The sequence below is a fragment of the Megalops cyprinoides genome, chromosome 19 (genome assembly GCF_013368585.1).
Source record: "Megalops cyprinoides isolate fMegCyp1 chromosome 19, fMegCyp1.pri, whole genome shotgun sequence".
In the NCBI taxonomy this organism is placed as follows: Eukaryota; Metazoa; Chordata; class Actinopteri; order Elopiformes; family Megalopidae; genus Megalops; species Megalops cyprinoides.
The window spans coordinates 8,627,507-8,642,012 of record NC_050601.1 but is presented as its reverse complement, the minus strand read 5'-3'; the positions used below and the strand labels follow the sequence as shown (position 1 = coordinate 8,642,012).

Sequence of the window (14,506 nt, the reverse complement as noted above, 5' to 3'; positions counted from 1 at the left end):
TTTCTAAACCATATAAAAAGATGTACCATTAGCAGTTTCCCTGTCCTTAAGCTGCTCGTGTTGCACTTCACACTGCAGGATCACCCTGAAATTAAGGTGCTACAATAGAATTGTGAAATGTCACAAATGAACTGTAAGTGAACGTTTGAACTGAACGTTTAAATAAAACAGTTAACAGCTGTAACGATAGCAGTATTATCTGTGGCTTGGTAGATAGACATGGATTAAATAATATATTGCAAACAATAAAGGATCCGCCCTCATTGTAAAGAAAGCCAGTTACATGGCAGAAGACATTGCATGGTCGTCGCTGCCAGTGTTTTTTGTTTTTTTTTCCCCCTTGAGTTGCATTTTAAATGGAAACCTCAATGTGAAGACTTCTGAGCATCATTGTCATTTGACCATTTAGAATATTAACCTTTACTTCATGGGTGCAACAGAAAAATATCACTGTCTATCCTGAACCAAGACAGAAGTTAGTACATTTGGAGAAACTTTTTTTTTCATGGTAGACTTGCAAAATGCAGTGCACATAATGCGTTGGGAAGCTTGCGTTTTTGGTCCTGCTGTGCATTGCTGTCCACCATTATCTGTGAAATGAAGCCACTCGTGTGGTCTGATTGCATCTGCAATCATTGAACAAAATTCCTTTCTTAGCTCTTTCTTTTGGACTTTTGTGTTTTCCCTCACACAGCGAGGAGCAATCCCAGTCTACCTACAACAGACCTATTGATACACCTCTTACCTCATCATGTGGATACATTTTACTACCAAAAAAAGAACATATATTTTAAATAGGAGAGGAGAAACCAGACAAAAAATAGCCATTAATTTTAAGTCTTTGAAGGCATCATTAAAGATGTGAATGTCTTTGTCAGAAACATGGTCCTTCCCGTGGATCTAAATGCAGAGGTCTTATAAATCCTTGTGTAATGTAGTCAACGTTTCAAACAGGCTTCCTTGTGGAGATGACCTTTGGACCATAGCCATGAAAGCTTCAAATGTTCTCTGCATATTTTTCAGGGAATTCTTCCTGAAAACATCATTTATTTCAAGACATGACATGACAATTTTCAAAAGAACATAGGCACTCCAGTAAATCACATCGTTGATTCATCCATGAAAAAACTTTGTTGGTCATTTCATTTTAAGTCAGCATGTGTGTGTTTACTGTATATACATACACACACATTTCAGACTAACTCAACACATTAGTGTCTTTGGATCCAGAATAAATAATGCACCACAGTTCCTAAACTTGGGTGTTTTAACATTTTGAATGCAATGTACTTCACTCAGCCCATTTGATCCATCTCTTTGCTGTCATTTGGCACTGTCTTCTCTGTGGGCTGATTTGTTTTGACAAAAGGGAATGTCACCTTTTTAAGTGGCTTCTCTGTAAATGTAGTGTTGAGTCATCACTTCTGTGGTGTAGTAAAGTTGTCTTTTATTTGAGACCATAAGCTTTTTCTGTTCTTTTTTTTTAAACCATCAGAACAGAAAGGCAGTTTGTGCGCATTGCCATTACTATGTTTTTTTTACTGTTTAATATCGTTCTTACACTTTTATCGTAGAGGACAGTGGAGTTGTGCAGCACTTAGCCTCTGTGGCCTCGGGGTTACACATTAGTTAATGTTTAAGTCTGTATGACTAATAGAGGTAAAATGTTAAATGTGTCCTTTGACAGAAATTCTCCCCCCTCTCATGTACAATGGAACATCAAAGCAGTAGTTCATGGCACTTATTCATTTGCTAATGATCTTGTTTTTCATCTCATTATTTTTTGATAGTCATTATTCTGTCTGTAAATGTGTACAGTGGCCCTTTCAAATGGAAGAGTAAAGTTGGATTTTAGTGTTATTGCAGTTGCCATTAGAAACCACTGGTTATTGGTTTTGGATTGAAAGTATTTGCTCTGATATACCGAAACACTTTAGGCCCTATTTGCTTTTTGTCAGGGTGTGGATCGAAGACAATAAGAATGGACTTATAAAATGAAATGTCTGTGAAGGAGAATATTTGGGGGAAAAGCTCCGGATCTGGAGATGAGGGCTCAACTGATATGAAATAAACCTGAATATGAACTGATTAAAGAATATATACCTGCTGACTACTTTTTCTTTCTCTGTCTCTGTCAGATTCATTTATTGTTGTTTGCCATTTCAGGCAAAAGATGTGAAAGACACATTTCCGTGTGTCTTGGGGGGGAGCCATGACACGACACTTGTTCTGAAACTTTTCTTTTCTGCAAAAGAAAATGCTTCGGTATGCAGCAGAGGGCCATTGTAGGCTACCAGACAGTGTTCTGATATACTGTTGCTTTTGTTGTTGATTTTTTAAAATGTTATCTGTATTATCAAAAAAGTCACTTTTTGACAGATCTCTCTTTTTTTCTTTCTTTTTTTCCAGAAAAATAATATTGATAAAAAGCAATACATGCTGTAATGTGGGCTGGGGGGGGGGGGGGGGGGGGGGATGTGTCAGTTGCTATTGAGTTTGATTATATATTAAAGAGAATTTAAAATACTGGTTTGCTTGTGTTTGTGTTAGTGATTCTAAGTGGTTTAATTATATAGTCTGTGTGCCCAGGTAGATTCTTAAGAAATGTTTGTCTTCTCGCCTTTTTGCACAATGAAAGTGTTGGTGTACGGCCCAGTGCCCTTATAGCTCATTTAAGCATAACTCAACACGAGGGGAGGCAACACTCCTTTGTTACGTATAAATAAAATCTGGAACCGTTGTAAAAATATGCTGTGTTGCAGTTAGGACGCATTACGGGAAGGACACAGAAAAGGGAACTAAAATACAAGCTGTTTCGCAATGGTTTTTTGGGGCTTTTGAAAGGGGAAATTGTCTTCAATCATGTATGCTTCTGGAACGGAGAGTTTAATCAAACAGGCAAGGTACGATTTTCTGTAATACACCATTTAAATAGCTTGCTAGATTGCCATAAAGACAGTTAAACGATTATGCTATCGGTGGACAGAACTTGCTAGCTAGCTTTAGCTAACAAACCTGGGCAGATGTTTACTAATTACACTGCTTAGAATTACCTTCGCTATTGTTTCATGTCTTTCCTAAATTTTCGCAGAGAAATTCAGGAGGAAGAATTGCAGAAGTTCTATGGCCGCGTATGTAAGCTCCTCCACGTCAAAGACTATGGAAACGAAACCGTGGATTCTCTGCAGAGACTTCACTTGATCGTTTCTGCAACGAAGTATGGGAGAACGTGAGTTTCCTTTGATCATATCAAGAACATGTTCTGCACTCTGAGAATCTGGAGTTGTCTGTTGTGGCATCTGCCAATATACTTACTAATGTCACTCATTCACACCCACACACGCAAGCACAGAGAGACAGAATTAGCTAAGGTGGCAAGCTGTTTTTTCTGAATTACCCGGTCATCAGCAGCTGGGATTCTGGTGTTTTGGGCCATGCAGGCTTCCGTCAGAGCTCCATAAGAAGTTGCAGGCACTCTTGTGCTCTCCAAGTTCCCCGGAGCAGCTGCAGGTTCTGTGTTGCTCCACCCTGAGAGAGAGCCTTCCCCTCAGTGTCCAGAGCCTGCCTATTGATGACCTCCAGGACAGCAGGACCCTCAGCTATGTGGCATCTGTCATTCTCGCACAGGTAACCTCAAATCCTGCCACAATCACAAAGCAGAGACCTTCCTTGTGCAGACGGGCTGTCACACTCTTTAACAGATTTATTGTCAGCTGTGTTCTGTCCCAATCCCATGAGCGCTCTCTCCTGCCCCTTACACAGGCAGGGGACAGTAACGACCTCACGGCCCTCAGCCACCTGCTGCTCAAGAGTCTGGAGTTTCGGCAGCCGGAGGGGCAAATATCCAGACATGTGCTTCCTCTTCTCTCCAAGATCATAAGTTTCTCTCCAGAGAGCCTGACTGAGGGTGAGCGTCTGATGCGTTGTCGTACTGCCTTATACCGATACCTAACCATAACCATTTTTTTTTTTACCTGTTTGAATTTAATACAGATGAGTCCTTAAAATGGTGTCAAAGTCATGGTGTCATAGCCTGAGTAAAAAAAGAATAGGCATCTGCAGTTGATTGGATTAATGATGGGCTGCATTATGCTCAGATCCAAGCCATTTCATAGTCAAGATGAAGGCATTACAGCTGACACAAAACGGTGGACAGCTTGTTTGTTTGGACAAATACTCAAGAACGATGTTGTTGCCAGGTTTGTAATGTTATAATGGCATTTTGAACACAGATCATATCAACCTGGTGAGCAGGAAGCTGGTAGATTGGCTGCGGTATGCCAGTGTCCAGCAGGGAGCGTCCATGTCCTCTGGAGGTTTTTTCACCGGCCCCAGAGCCAGACAGGTAGTAACACCAAAAATGCTTTATCAAGAAAATCAAAGTGACCTACTGTAATTGCTGTGTTTCACACTGGAGGGTTGACCCTGCATTGCTGCTTGAAAGGTTGCATTGTCAGAACTTCTGTGGTTCACCAATCCAGGACAGGAAGGAAGAGTGCATAGTCTATCCTGTGATAATTCATTGTCCTCTACCTGTGGTGCTTGGATCCTTGTGCATCATAAATGCAGCTCTGTGGTGGATCATACCCTGTGTTTTTTTTTTTTTTTTTTTTTTTTCCTCGTCCTGCTAGCCGGGTCCGATGACTGAGGTGGACGGGGCAGTGGCGGGAGACTTCTTCACTGTGCTCTGTGTGGGGCAAAGCTACACAGAAGACCAGTGGATGAACATGTATGCCTTCTCCATGATCAGGAAGTGGCTGCTGACCTATGACACAGAAGGAACTGGCAACGTGGATACAGGTAAGGTAACTGAAGCCTCAGAGGTCATTTCACCCTGACAGGCCCTTTTCAGGGGCTAAAATGTATCGTTATGCAGTTTGTCTAAGTCTGATTAAGCCTAGATTCCACCTCTCCCCAGTTCACTGTCTTTTACTTTTGATGACAGAATCAAACCAGAGTTGCTTCAAATTTTGCATGACATTATGTCTTTGCTGGTAGCTAAAATCACAGGAAATGTTGTGGAAGTAACTTAAAAAATTGAACTGTGCTTAATTTTGTTGCTTAAAGTTAAGGGCAAAATGAGAAAATTGCAGTCTGGGCATTTGTCCTTGATGTGGGGTATTTGGTGGCTTAAACTCTCTTATGGGAATTAAACTTTTTTTTTTTCCATCACAATTCTGTGTTTTGTGACATCAATATAATTAAAATTTCCTGGCGTAAGTCAAAGGACATGATATACTGAAAAAGTCATAGTGAAAGCACAGTAACTGAAAGTTGGGATTTTGACTTTCACCAGCTCAGCTTAAGAGAATGCAGGTCATGCAATCGCTGTCACAAGGTAAGCTGCAACTTGAGAACAAAACACTAAAACCAATCTGCTGTATGCCTCTCCATTCACATACTCGGATACTTTCTCCATCATCTGATTGGCTGCCATGACCACTGCTGAAAACAAATGCCTAACCACAATTGATTTCCTGTGTTCTAATGAAATGGTCGACTGGAGTGTTCTGCTTGCATTGAACTATGTTTAGAATCTCTGAGCTGCCAATGAAATCTGAATGCAAATGCTCTTCCTGTCCTCTGCAAAACAAATGAATCAAAAAATTTGCCACCGATTTCAATCATTATATCTGGGCATCTCTGTAATGCTTGCTTCTGTTTTATCTTTACCATATTTTATGTTTATTTTTTATTGTTGTCACCTTTTGTTTTACCTGGAAAGTACTTTGATTGTATGAGAAGTGCCATATAAATAAATCATAATTACTATTATTGTTATCATATTTACATAAAATTCATTACATTACATTCATTTAGCAGATGCTCTTATCCAGAGCAACTTGCAGCACAAAATAATAGAAGTGTATCCATTCAAGGTAAATGAGCAACAGTGTCAGACCAGGCTAACAGCATTCCCAGACCAGTGAGTGTAAGCATAACCCTATTCAAGCCCTGCCACAAGTTAAATGAGCAACAGTGTCAGACCAGGCTAACAACATTCCCAGACCAGTGAGTGTGAGCATAACCCTATTCAAGCCCTACCACAAGTTAACTTGTGCAACCTCACTAGATAGCCTAGAAACTAAGGGAAGCCAAGTGCACATGCTAACATACATTACAGTCAATAGATCACAGAATCCAAACCACATTGTAATACTATATTTGGACTCAGGCTTGTTCCATGTCCCAGGTTTCCATGTGTACTTTCAGTGCTGCAGGCACGTTACGTGATATGGACATGTCTGCCATAGACATAGTTCTGTGATAGGCGGTGAAAGGGTGTGATGTGTGGTGTTGGTGCAGATGACCGCTCCGAGGTGGACGGCTCCGTGATGTCCATGGTCTCAGCCACGTCCTCGTCCAGCCGCCTGCTTCCCCCGAAGGAGCGGCTTAGAGAGAAAGCCTTTGAGTACTGCCACCGCCTCATCGAACAGAGCGACCGCAGTGAGTCTCCCTGTCCTTACAGCTGTCTGTTAATAGGCATGACTGTGTTAATGTGTGTGTGTGTGATTACCTGTTTGAGTGTGATGACTGTTTTTTTTTTGTGTGTGAGCAAGGCATAGCACTGTAAGGTTGTGTCAGCAGTTGAAGGGAAGTTTTTGTCTGACACTTTCTGCTTCCTCTGCTGTTTTCACAGAGGCACTGAAGAAGGCTGACTCAGATCTGCAGAAGGCTGTACGTTCAAACGCCACAAAGCAGTAGGGAAACTTCTGTCAGAGCTGTCCAGAATTACTTAAACGAATTGCATACATTCTGTTCTGTTACATACAGTATATTCATAGTTCTGCGCTAATGGCTTATTTACAGCACTTGAAGTAAGAAGCAGCTGTACACTACATGACAGTCAAAAAGTGCTAAAACAGTAGCCCAGTGGCCAGAAAGGAGAGATTGGTGGTCAAACTTTTCTCGTCTGCACGCAGTGCCTTGTGGAGGCGGTGACGGTCATGGACATCATCTGTAAGGAGGACCCCTCCTTTGTGTACCGGGCCTTCCCCTGCATCAAGGCCCTGTACGGTCGGCTGAATGGAGACCTGGCCTTCGCCCGCACCCTTCTGCCCATTGCCCAGTTCTACCTCAACCACAGTGAGTCTGCCTGCATAGCTGTACACAGTCATGGTGTCTGCAGTGGGACAGGCACCACCAGCCTCATTCAGCCCATTAGCCAACTCGTCAGGGGTCATAGCATTAGCAGTGTGAGGGTCACTTTCACAACCAGCTTTGGCTTTTCAGGGCTGATGGTATTTTCACATCATTTAGTTGTTTAGCAAACGCCTTTTCCAAATGTTGTTGTCACAACAAATTATGCCGTGGATGCTATTTCAAAGGGATCAAAAAAACCTTGATTACTAACAGGGTTTACTGAAGCAGGTCAGCTTAAGGGTCTTACTCAAGGATACAGTTGTAGTCCATCACCTGGGATGTGAAGCAGCAGCTATCTGGTCGTACGTTGTGGTGGGAGAGTGATGCTTCACAAATCCCATGATACATGCAGCAGCTAGGTATTGTCAGTCATTGGCTAGTATGAAACGACCAAAAAGACTTCGCTCTCCCTGGCAAAACATAGGTTAAAACCAGAAAGCCATTTGACACATGAAAGATCCACCCACAAACAGAGTTACGCAGGTGGCTTGTCCCGTCACCGGTTTGCTAAAGGACTGCTGTGCTGGTGTTCCCAGGTGCAACAGCGGCGGTGGACTCGGAGATGGTGTTCCGGCAGCTCTTCTCACGGTTCCCAGGGGAGCTCTTCAACGAGCCCATGCTGGCCTTCGAGTTCGTCCAGTTCTGCAGGGCCAACCTGGCCGTGCTCCAGGAGAGCGTGCCCCTCTACCGGCAGAGCTTCCCCAACCTTCTCAAGGTGAGCTTGGGACTCAGGTGCTCTTCAGACAGAACTTTCCCAGCCTTTTTAAGGTGAGCAGGGGACCCTGCCTGTCCCCCAGTAGGCAGGTAGCTTATTGTGTGGAATGAGCAGTACCGTGTGGTACTGCATACTGTGTACTGGAACAGTGTGCAGTCTATAGTGAAGAGATTCTGACAGTTAAATACAGATGTTACTCTACCCCATCTTCCTTCTTCATCTCAGCACTGTTTCATATCCCATACACCAGACTACTACAGAAAACCTGAAATTTTGTATTTCACAATTTGCCATTGTTATGATTTGTTCTTATGGGTTAGTTACTTCCTGATAACTAGGTAGCTGTAGAAAATTGCCTTGAAGTTCACATCTTCTGCCACTAAAGACTCTGTCAACCTGTAGGATTAGAGTCAAACATTGAGGGATTCTTGGTAGTATGTTTTGTAGTTTGTAGTATACTTTTCCATCCATAAGCCTGATAAGAACCAGACTTGCCTAAGTCCCTGAGCTCCTGTGGTGTTCTCTGTGCAGTTTCTGGCCTGGAATAGTCCGGCCCTGATCTCGGAGTTTGTGGAGCTGCTTCCCTCCCTGCTGGCTCCAGAGACCGCCATCGAGATCTTGCACTCTCTGCTGGACCTGCCGTGCCTGGCAGCAGCCCTGGACCTCCAGCTCAGGTGCCCTGTGTCATACACCTCCTCCAGAATACGGTTTCTTACAGCTCTAGAAGGATGGTTCCATATCATGTATTCCTGTGGGGCTTGTCTCTATCAGTCTGTTGAATGAAGGTAATCCAAAGCAATCCAATCACGCCTTCTTCCTCAAAGTCATCTATCGTAAGACAAAATCAGGTGAATCAATATGCTTTCCTACAGATAAAAGATGGCAACAGTAAACTTAGAAAACCCTCTGAATGCCTCTCTCTCAAAAGAAACAGCCAGTTCTTTGTTGCCAATTCTATATATCATTCATGAGGTTGTGTTATGTGGTTAGGCAATACTGATGGGCTGATGAAATTTCTTAAAGACCAAACCCAAAAATCAGACAATACCCTATTAGTGGAACATTAAAGCAATTGTCTTAACATGGAAAATGTGTGGATGATTTTTTTTTTTTACTTTATCCTGCTATTAATGGACACATTAGAAAAGTTAGGGGTTCATTGAAAGTGAGCAAATGAGTGGAAGGTGATCAGAAAGTGAGCAGGTGAATGGAGGGTGAATAGATGAATGAATGCTTGTTGTTTGCCCTGTGCAGGTCCTCCTCCCTTCAGGTTCCCGAGAGGACTGTGTGGGACCAAGGCTCCAAGGCATCCAGCTCTCTGGAGGCGTTCCGCCAGCCTTACTACAGGGGCATGTTCCTGTACATACTGCGGCCAGAGGCAGGGACCGGGGACACCATCGACAGGTACTCAGCCCCTTACAGATGAAACAGGGTTGTATCATCAGCCGGCAATGACTGGAAGCACACAGCAGCAGAGCAAATTGGCTCCCTTCTGCCAGGGTAGGGGTAGGTGAGGTGGACAAGGTTTCCACTTGCTGCTGTTTGCACCCTGTACCTCATTCAGGTGCCTGAGAGTTGCTCAGATCACATGACAGAGATGCACCAATGTTCTCTTTGGCGTTTGCCTCCTGGTGCACTGTGGGACTTTTTGTGTGAAAAATAGTTCTGTGCATGTGTATTGGAGGTCTGCATTTGCTAAGCCCTTTTGCTACACCCTGTGCTCCCGCAGAGGTTGTTGCAGTAACATGGGCTTGAGCTAGAGGGCAAGACTGCCACCTACTGGGCCATCAGCGTCCTGGTTTTCCCATGAGGTCTCCCATCCAAACACTGACTGAGCTCTAGGCTCACTTAGTTTCAGCCAGCAGGCAGGAGAAAGCTACAGGGCAGAAAGACTGCTGGCAAAGTTTTGACTGTAAAGATCTCTCTGTGTCATGAGTTCAGATCGCTACTTTGTGATGGCCTCCGGGAAATCAGTTTCTGCCCTCACTATTGGCCAGACACTCTGTTATTGCTGTGTCATTTTTAATTGTAGGTTGAATCTGCTCCATGAGGTCTTGGCGGACATGGCTGAGAATCCACGCACCGTGCAATGTGCTCAAACTGTCCCTGTGCTTCTGCATGTCTTCTTCAACACCGTTGTCCAGGTAAGAAATGCTTACCTGTGAACACACACCTGCACGTATATATACCAAAACGAAGAACTATTGTTTTGTGAACTAGTGCTATGAAATTCGCTTAAGTTTTCATAACAGTTTCAAAGATGAATGCCAAAAGGTGGAGACATATTGGACACATCTGCTCACACTCAGTGCCTGCCTCTCTGCTGTCTCCTGTTTAGTTTGCAGACCAGAAGCTCATTAACCAGCTGGTTCTCATCCTGCTGGAGAGAAGCAGTCTGCTCTTCAACATTCACAACTATAAGACCGAGGTGCAGAGGTGGGTTACCAAGATCACAGCACATTCTAGGGGCAGTAAGGTCAGTCAGGGTGGGAAATGTTATAAGCAGAACCCTACAGATTATAAGGATAATGAGAATAGTCAGTGTCATTTGAGTCTGTGGTCACTTACAATGCAAAGTATAAAACAAAATCTTGGACACATTTTTTGAATTCCTCAAATAATATTACAAGTTAACACAGAAATACAGCTGGAGCACAAGGAGTTCAGTGTGGTTCTTATTTGAGTCCATATTGGCAGGGGCAAGAAATTAACCATGTTATTGATAATATTAACTGAAAATTAAAATCCTGGGTTATACCATAAGATGTGCGTAGTTGTGACTCGGACAATCTCCCTTGTAGAGTGTTCGGCACCCACCTGCTGGTGTTGTGCAAGCTCCACCCGTCTCTCATAGTGGACCAGTCCAGAGAGCTGCTGGACTTTGCCGGCACCACAGCCAACATCTACAGCAAGGAGGACCTCTACACTCACATGGTGAGAGACAGGGGTGTTCCTGCTGAGGAAACACAAACACTGAGCTTTATTGCTGATAATAAACCATACATGCATTCAGTGAATTTTTCTATGAAGCTAGAAAGAAAGTGCACAAGTGTTTTTGGCAAATACAAGCTGATGTGTGCAGAAAAGTTTACAATGAGTTTTCAACCTTACAAATGCACACAAATACAAATACATACATTACAATACATTGTTTAGTTGTGCATAAAATTGTATATTGCAAGTTAGAGCTTTGGCATTAAAGATGACAACACCAATGTAAACACACCTTTTCCTGATTTATGTCATGAAAGTGATGCATGAAAAATGAAAACCTGGATGTTCCTGGCCTACAGCAGGTAGAGGTTGCTCTGGAGTGATAATTTTTAACATATAGTTTTAGGTTTTTAAGATGATTGGCCATTTAAAATAACCTAAAAATACATCATAGTGCTATTCTCAATATAATGGACAGCATCTCTTGCATGTGAATCTGGAGGAGCTGGCCACTCCTCCAGCTGTAGCTCTTCATAAGAAAATGTATTCTTCCTTTGGCCCTCCTTCACTCCGGTGACATCCTGCATCATTATTTCATAATGTCATTGGTCGTCAACTTTGTTACACGCGCAAATTGATAGGATAGATTATTAAGTCATTGCTGGTTCTGGCAGGTTGGTATCCCTTCCATCAGCAGCAAGGACAAGGATATATTATTATATTTCGCTCATTAACAAGGTGAAATGGTGACTTGGGCTAGATGCTCTGCAGTGTTAATCAGACACCTGTCTGCCGCTGCCTGTGACTTGCTGGCTGGCTGTGTCCCCATGCTCTGTGTGGATGCAGGTGTGGGTGATCGGGGAGTACCTCTCCGTCTCCCACGACGCGCGCTGCACGGTTGAGCACATCACCTCCTTCTTCGAGACGCTGGAGGCGGTGCTGTTTGAGATCACGCAGGTGCGGCAGTCGGCCAGCCCGCCCTGCTTTTCCCCGCGGGTCATCACCGTGCTCATGACCACCCTGGCCAAGCTGGCCTCCCGCAGCCAGGACCTCATCCCGAGGTAGGTCTAACGGAACGCTTCGAGTCACATTGTTCTTCTGTCGCTTTTAAATATGGGCTTCTGCAGTCTTCCCTCACCTTCAGTAGATTCCCTGATTCGTATAGTTTACATATTACTCACTTACACTGCTGAACCATTCCAAGTAAAAGGTAACTTGCTTGTGACAACAGCTGTGCTGCACTTAGGATTCGAACCAGCAATCTTCTAGCTGCTAGTCCAATCCCCAGCTATCTCAGTTCCAGTGGACTGAAAGAGAGTGACACCTAATGTGCAGCATGTGTGGCCTTCAGTTCACCTTGTGTTCATCTTCAGTGGTGGAGGAACATGACTTTTCATATTTCCTGCAGAAGAAGTATGGAAAAGTTCTCTGTGTACAGCGGGAAACGTTACACGGACTCTGCATTAACGCTTCCGTGCGCTTCTCCTCAGAATGTCCCTGTTCCTGTCCAAGATGCGCTCATTCGTGCGCAGCGGGCCGGTCACGTCCTGCTACAGCGAGGAGGATCTGGAGGAGATCCTGACCCGCTCCCACGAGCTCATTAACCTGCTCAAGATGCCCAGCGTGGCCCAGTTCGTCCTGGCGCCCTCAGCCCGAGGGGACAGCCCCCGTTGGCACCGTGACACCAACGCCTCCCTGCCCCTGTCCATGAGGACACTGAGCAGCCTGCTACACAAACACAGCAGCTTCCAGCATTGCTGAGCGGAGCCAGACAGAACGGGCTCGGTTTCCATGAATTGGGGCCAAGTTAAGGGAATGTCCAGTCTACAGCCTCAGATATTTCTGTTCTGCTTATTTGCGGAACAGAACGTGCGGCACTTTCATTCGTTGTAACAAATTTAAATTTCACTTTTATACGAAAAATTATGGATTCTGTTTGATGACAAGCTGACGAAGATCAGATATGCGCACACTCGGATCACTGTATGCACTCATGTGTAACTAAACTGTAAAAAACTGAACTGTAAAGAAGTAAATAAATACTATAATAAACTTTGAAAGCAATGCAATGGCACGTTGTTCAGTGGCTGAACACTAGGCAGGTGTTTGTTAGTGGTTAATTGCATGTGATTAATTTACATGAATGCATGAATACTTATGCAGTAACTTACCCTTCATAATTTTAGTCAATGCTAGGCTTTTTTGTTTGTGTAGTGGAGGCCATGGTGACTTTCTTGGCTCAAGGGTACCACAGTGGTATCTCTGCAGGGAGTTGAGCCCACAACCCTGACCTTAAACACAAACACTGTCATGCTTTTGGCTTTTGTTCATAACCGCAGGGATCTGGGATTCCTTACTAGTTGTTTGTCTTCTTATCATTGACTTTTCTTTAATAACATCTCTGTCTGAGGCCCATCTGTGTTGTTAACCCTTTTTTTTTCTTGCTGATATATTTGTTTATTCTTCATTGCTTATGTGCATGACAGTCTGTGACGGAGTGCCGCCACTGCGGTTGAGTATGCGCTCTGACTGCCAGACCAACGAGCCTGGCTCTTTGGCGTCGCGGTCGAAGTCGCATGGTTGGTACCCCGTAGACCCGGGTTCAAGGCCAGGTGGAATGACTGCTCTCGCCCTTTGCTACACAGTCTTTTATTGAGCTTTACTTTTGAGGAGAATGGACACAAAACATGCTAATCAAAATAAGCCAACCGTAAAAGGTCTGAATGATACTTTGAGAGACTATTAGTAGAGACAAAGGAACAGATCATATTTAATATGACAGAAATTTGGAATTGATGCAGAGCAGCATACTGGCATGTTAAGAGAAATGGAATACAGAGAATACACACATCAGATCACATTTTACAAGGCATAGAAATTACAACTATCACCAGAACAACAGTCTTAAATTCAAGTCACATACAAATGCACAATAACTGTACTAAGACTGCAATCAGCTCTACAGAAAATGTATTCTTTTTTCAAAACTGCACCGTTATTTCAGATATAGACCCAAAAATGGCATGGGAAGGTTCCAGAAGTGTAGGCACAGTCAAGTAAAATGCCCACCGAGGTCACAAAGCATTTTGCAGTTAAGGGATTGTTCAGTGCAATTTAATCACATCAGTGATTACATTAATGATAACTAATAACATTAATATATTAGATCCACAAATAAGTGTGCATCTGCCTTAAAAGAAGAATAAAAATTATGGGAAGCGCCTTATACACAGTCAAAAACATTAGTTTCCTGTAAACACTGGAATTGAACTTTGTGTAACATTCTTATTTGGTGAGCAGCTCCTGTAGTTACTAAGTACAATCTGCAGTCAGTCAAGGTAAGTTGTCTCTGGTGTACTTCAGTAATTAATTGATGTACTGTATCATTTGATGTTCCTTCACAACGGTGAAAAATTCAAAGTAACATACAAAAACCTGTTTCTGATAGGTTGTATGTATACCTCATATAAAACCTGAGCATATGAAGTATGGCCCACCATTTGCAATGACAGAAGTACACTGCAGATCAGTGTATACATTATGAAATTTTATCAATACATTTAAATTACCACAGTGGCCATTGTTTTTTAATATACTGAACAGAATATATTATTTCCATGTAAATGTGAGGTTTAGTCTTAACAGAATTAGATTTTACAAGTTAAAACCAACTTTTACATAGACTGCTGTAGAACAAGGAGGAAAAAACGACTA

General features: G+C 43.2%; 1 protein-coding gene across 2 annotated transcripts; it reads left to right on the top strand.

The window, feature by feature from the left end:
* The first annotated feature begins 2,767 nt into the window (after nucleotides 1-2,767).
* On the top strand, nucleotides 2,768-12,847 carry ap5z1 (adaptor related protein complex 5 subunit zeta 1). 2 transcript variants are annotated; one of them, XM_036552683.1, is made up of 18 exons: nucleotides 2,768-2,903; nucleotides 3,092-3,229; nucleotides 3,441-3,627; nucleotides 3,763-3,907; nucleotides 4,233-4,345; nucleotides 4,632-4,800; nucleotides 5,297-5,338; nucleotides 6,307-6,447; nucleotides 6,641-6,678; nucleotides 6,924-7,086; nucleotides 7,680-7,858; nucleotides 8,390-8,532; nucleotides 9,113-9,262; nucleotides 9,891-10,002; nucleotides 10,197-10,294; nucleotides 10,660-10,792; nucleotides 11,639-11,853; nucleotides 12,283-12,847. In XM_036552683.1, the coding sequence occupies exons 1-18, from the start codon at nucleotides 2,863-2,865 to the stop codon at nucleotides 12,551-12,553; spliced, it is 2,478 nt and encodes an 825-aa protein (XP_036408576.1). In that variant the 5' UTR covers nucleotides 2,768-2,862; the 3' UTR covers nucleotides 12,554-12,847. The 2 variants fall into 2 exon arrangements, with proteins under 2 accessions (XP_036408576.1, XP_036408577.1); XM_036552684.1 differs by lacking the exon at nucleotides 5,297-5,338.
* The last annotated feature ends 1,659 nt before the right edge of the window (nucleotides 12,848-14,506 follow it).